The sequence below is a fragment of the Thunnus albacares genome, chromosome 10 (genome assembly GCF_914725855.1).
Source record: "Thunnus albacares chromosome 10, fThuAlb1.1, whole genome shotgun sequence".
Lineage (NCBI taxonomy): Eukaryota > Metazoa > Chordata > Actinopteri > Scombriformes > Scombridae > Thunnus > Thunnus albacares.
The window spans coordinates 33,748,078-33,754,199 of NC_058115.1; the positions used below are offsets into that span (position 1 = coordinate 33,748,078).

At 45.3% G+C, this 6,122-nt stretch overlaps 1 protein-coding gene across 1 annotated transcript in view; it reads right to left on the bottom strand.

The window, feature by feature from the left end:
- mgat4b (alpha-1,3-mannosyl-glycoprotein 4-beta-N-acetylglucosaminyltransferase B) overlaps nucleotides 1-5,744 on the bottom strand; it is a 107,422-nt gene extending 101,678 nt beyond the window's left edge. The window contains exon 1 of the mRNA XM_044363192.1: nucleotides 5,561-5,744. Coding sequence (XP_044219127.1) covers nucleotides 5,561-5,657 — 97 coding nt within the window. The 5' untranslated portion in view covers nucleotides 5,658-5,744. The remainder of the gene's footprint in view (nucleotides 1-5,560) is intronic.
- Between the last annotated feature and the right edge of the window lie 378 nt (nucleotides 5,745-6,122).

Genomic DNA, 6,122 nt, shown 5'->3' on the forward strand with positions numbered 1-6,122 from the left:
ATGAGGGTTAGGGTTATGTGACGGACTCGCGGAAGAGGCGTTGCCAGGCAACCAGTTGAGTATCCAGAAAGTTACCTCTCCTGGAGAGAAACAGTCCGGCCACGTGACTCTTCATTAAACAGAGGAAATGTTGTTTTTAGAGTTTTGTGCAAATTAAACAAATAAGATGTAAATGATGTGACAACCTCATCTGTCAGATTACTTTGTTTACGAAACGATGACGAAATGATGTCTGAAACTGTAAAACTGTGGCTGTGATTGCGGACTCTTTCCAGCTAAACTCTGTGTGACTCAAAGATTAGAATCTGCAGGTTTGTTTCTCCTGAAATGTGTTTTGCAGTGATAATTTACAGCATTTTGAACATGATGACAGTCTGGTTGTTGTGTCTCTGCTGACTTTTCATATCAGACGCTTCATCAGTTAAATGGACAATTTGAGCTTTTCTTTCCCCCCCAGAAGACAAACTGCAGCTCTGCTTCTCCTCCAACAAACAGACACCTTTCACAGAAACACAGAAACATGCAGCTGAACGTGAATATATTTCATTTCCTGATGCTGTTGTAGAGCTTGAACTGTTTTTATTTGGTTTTTGTGTGAAAAGTTGGGCACAAAACTTCAGATTTGATGAGAAAAATGTTTGCAATTATCATTTAGTTACATTTTTAATTAAAGTTATTTAATGTATTTAATTTTTTATGATGTTTTATGTATTTATACCTACAATAAATCCCTGAAGGCAGCTGCAAGTGGACCAACAAAGTTTGGTTTTATACGGCCTTGTCTTAAAACATTATTTATATAACGCATTTCATAGGAAACGAAGCAATAACAAACCATGAAAACATAAAACAGATTCAAACATAACAGAGAGGATTCAAAAGAGACAAATCAGTGAATCTGAATGAGTAAATAATAGTAAATATAGTAAATAAAATAATCAATAATGTAGACGATGTTTAAACATAGTAGAATATAAATAAAACGTATCTGTGGGGATGACTAACAGCGTTTCCTGCTGTGTTTTTGTTTCGTTGTTTCGGTTGAATTTCCTGTTTGATTGTTCAGCTGATTCCAGACTAAATGAGTTCCAGAGAATAAAAAACAGCTGATGGTTGAAACAGATCAGAGACGAAACAGCCGAACCAGAACAGACGAGTCTGAACCTGCACGACCCCAGACGACACACACACACAACACACACACACACATGCACACACACACACGCACGCACACACACACGCACACGCACACACACTAACACACACACACACACACACTAACACACACACACACACACACACACTAACACACACACACACACACACATGCACACACACACACTAACACACACACACACACACACATGCACACACACACACACACACACACACATACACGCACACAAAACATACACACAACACACACAACACACACACACACTCACAACACACACACACACACACACACACACACACACTAACACACACACATACACACACACAAAACACACACACACACAACACATACACACACACAACAAACACACACACACACGCACACACACACACACACACACGCACACACACACACACAACACATACACACACACACACACACACACAACACACACACACACACGCACACACACACACACACGCACACTCACACGCACACGCACACACACTCACACACACACACACACTCACACACACACACACACACACACTCACACGCACACACACACACACACACACACACACACAACACACACACTCACACACACACACACGCACACGCACACACACTCACACACACACACACTCACACACAACACACACACTCACACACACACACACGCACACGCACACACACTCACACACACACACACTCACACACACACACACACACTCACACACACACAACACATACACACACACACACACACACACAACACACACACACACACGCACACACACACACACGCACACACACACGCACACACACTCACACGCACACGCACACGCACACACACTCACACACACACTCACACACTCACACACACACTCTGCTCGTCATGACGCTGGGTCTTTAAAGTGTAGATACTTTGAGAGATTCAAGTCTAATTTATTAAAACAAAGATGGTATAAATGATGCAGGTGATGATGTCACTGTTGTACATGTTACACTACTGTATCTCTGGTGATTATTTTCTTAATTAATTGATTAGTTGTTTTGTCCATAAAATGTCAGAAAATGGTGAAAAATAATGATCATTGTTTCTCAAAGACGACGTCTTTAAATGTCTTGTTTTGTCCACAACTCAAAGATATTCACTTTACTGTCATAGAGACTAAAGAAACCAGTAAACAACCTCTAAATATGATGCTGCAGCTCCACCTTTACTTTAAATAAATGAACCAACGATTTGCTGTTGTTGGAAATTGATCGAATCTACATATTAACCCAGAAAAGTTTGATTAGTTGGTGCAGAAATTGTTTGTTGTAACCAACTTAAATGAGGTTAAAACTCAGTTTCACTTCACAAGTTAAGGAAGTTGATAAAAAAAAGCTTGTAGATTTACATCTACCAGAGTATTTTAAACCAGTTAGGAGTGACTTTAAACTGGGAGACGCTTTATAAAAACAGAGCCTAAAGAGACAGACTGAAGTGTGAAGGATGAGGTGTTTGTGTGCAACAAAGAACCAAGTGATGAAACAGGAGGGAAAGTGATGAAACGACAAACGCAACCGCGGTGAAACAGATCTGTGTCCGAGTGTCTTGTGTTGCGTTTCTCCAGTTTCCCTGCAGGACTTTTTTATGCCAGAATAAATTCAGCTGATATAATCAATAGATGATAATCTGAAGAACTGACTGAATATTTTCTCCATGAGTCAGAAGGTCGAAGCAGCTTCGCACATTTCACAGTCTTACAATCTCACAGACGGATGTCACAGATGGAGATCAGCTCCTCCCCGTCAGTTTGTAACTGCATCGAAAACCAAGCGCTCCCCATATCAAGCTGTGGAGCCTCCAGACTTCTTGCATGCATCAGACAGAATTAAAGCTGACAAAACAAAACCACCCCTCTCTCCCAGCCATGATACATATCACAAACCAAGCGCCCCCCTTTCCTTGGAGCCGCCTCGTCTCCACCTGACCGCCGCGCCAGACGTCATCTGTTCCACAACAGCTGCACCCGACTCCCTTGCTATGTGATGTATCATGAAACAAGCGCTCCCTCCCTCTTTAGCTGAGCTATCTGTTTCTGCAGCAGAAAATTCTTCAAACAGCTGCATAAATCTGCTCCAGAAAAACCCCACAGACCAGACAGACAAACCTCTCCTTACCTCCATCCCAGGCTGTAGGGAGCCACAAACCAAGCGCTCCCAAGGACCCAAAACTGCAGCTGACAGCTGTTAACACCCACACACACACACATACACACACACACAGCTTAATGCAAAACAGCTCAACACAAACACACACAAAACATAAAACCCTCCCTCCCAGGCCTGTTATGTTAAAATGTTATGCACAACAAATCAAGCGCTCCCGTACTCCTGGGGCGGCTGACAGAGGAGCCTGCACTTTACCTGGATGTAAACATCCACATGTCAGGTGTTGCTGTGGCACAGGTGACCACACTGCAACAACAACACAAAACCCTTCTGCTCTTACCTCCCTCCCGGGGTTTATAATGCGTCATAAATTAAGCGCTCCTTTTTCTCTGGAAGCTGCTCCACCCAACTCTCAGCCTGAAAAGATGATTCGTTCCACCAAAACAGCAAAAAAACAAAAAAATCCAAAAACTCTCTTCTCTCCTCCAGCCACGTCAACACCTCCCTGTTGGCTCTGTACCACATCACAAACCAAGCGCTCCTTTTTCACCTCTGTAGCAGCTCAGGATTCTCTCCTTCATCAACAACACTCCTCTCCTCTGGCATATCATACATCACAAACCAAACGCCCCCTTTGACACCCCTGAATCTCTGCTGAAGCTGCAACACCTCCCCGCTGTCGAATATACTTAACCACCCTTCTCTCCTTAACTGACATGTGTTGCTTTACAAACCAAGCGCTCCCTTCATTACCTCAGGAGCTGCAGCTTGCCTTAGGTGGCATGTAGGGCATCGCCGACCAAGCGCTCCCTTTACCTCAAGAGCAGTTACAGCCTCAAATCAAACACAATTCTCTGCAACAAACTCAAACCGACCCGTCATCTCTTCCAAACCAGCAGTAGTGCAACACAAACCAAGCGCTCCCTTCATTATCTCAGAAGCATCATGTGTCTTATTCTGCAACAAAAATCAAACCAACCCTGTCTCTCGCCCCCTTCTCCCTGGCGTAGCTGGCGTGTGGTGCATCACAAACCAAGCGCTCCTGTTATTTCCTCTCTGTTGGAGCGTCTTCTGACGGACACAAGCATCGAGGTTTGTGTCCCTCCTCTATCTCCTCCCTCCATCTAGACTCTGAGCTGGCATGTAGTGCATCACAAGCCAAGCGCTCCTTTCATTTCCTGACCTGCACAAGCAGTATTTCTCTTTTCTGTGTTGCTGATACTGAATCAAACCGACCCCTCCTCCATTTAGACCCTCTGCTCTCTGCATGTGGTGTATAACAAATCAAGCGCTCCCTTGACTACCTCATGAAGTGGAGCTTCTCCTCACATACACAGGAAGATGTTTTTTTTCTATCCACAAGCACAAAGTGAAGCTGCAACAAAATCAAACCAACCCCTTCTCTATCTCCACCTTCCATCTACACTCCAGACTGACATATAGTGCATCACAAACCAAGCGCTCCCTTCATTACCTGACTTGTATGACCATCATCTCATCCAAAGTGTGCCTGCAACCAAAACCTCCTCCTCCATTTAAGACCCTCTCCCCTTGCATGTGATGCATCACACACCAAGCGCTCCCTTCATCACCTCAAGAGCTTCACATGCTTGTGTTTTTATTCTGTAACACAAAGTGAAGCTGCAATAAAAATCAAACTAACCCCTCCTCCATGTAGACCCTCTTCCCTTAGCATGTGGTGCATCACAAATCGAGCGCTCCCTTCATTACCTCATGAGCTGGGGCTTCCCATCACATCCACAAGCATCATTTCTGTTTATTTTCTTGTGACATGAAGTGTAGCAGCAATTAAAATCAAACCCACCCTCCTCTCTTCAGCTGGAATCACAAACCAAACGCTCCCTTCCTTCATCACCTCAGGATGCAGAAGCATCTTATGTTTTTTTTTCTTTTTTCTGCAACACATAGTGAAGCTGCAACCAAATCAAACCAACCCCTCCTCCTCTAGACCCTGTCCTCTTTAACTGACATGCAATGCATCACAAACCAAGCGCTCCCTTTACCTCCAGCAGGAGCATCTGAATCCTGCAGCTTCACATCAACACCATCATGTGCTTCTTTTTTCTCTCCCGCAACATCCAAAAAACGCAAAGCTGCAACAAAACCAAACCGAGCTGTTTGTGAAGAGCCCCCTCCGGCGTGTCGAGCATGACAAACCGAACACCCCCCCTCCTCCTCCTCCCCGGGAGCGGGTCTTACCTCTGGAGCTGCTGAAGGCGGTGTACCAGGACAGGGAGACCAGCCCGCACAGCCCGAACAACAAGACCGTCAGGAAGGAGACATTTCGGAGCCTCATCTCCGGAGCCCCGGGAGCATGTCCGCACCGAGAGGGGGGAGGAGAGGGACGGAGGAGGAGGGGGGATGGAGGGAGGGGGGGAAAGGCAGGTAGACAGAGAGAGACAGGTAGACAGACGCGCCGAGAGAGACACACACACACACACAGAGAGGCGGTGACAGAGAGAGAGAGGCGGGCGGAGCTGTTACCGTCTGAGCAGCAGCAGCGAGACTGAAGAGAGAGAGAGAGGGGGAGAGAGAGAGAGGCGACATGAGAGAGGGAGGGAGAGAGAGAGAGAGAGAGGCGACATGAGAGAGGGAGAGAGAGAGAGAGAGGAGGGCGGAGACACACACAGGTAGAGGGACATACAGAGACATACAGAGAGATATGAAGAGAGAGGGGGAGCAGAGAAAGTGACAGTTCACATCACAATAATAATAATAATAATAATCATCATCATCATCATCAACATATTTATTTAAACTG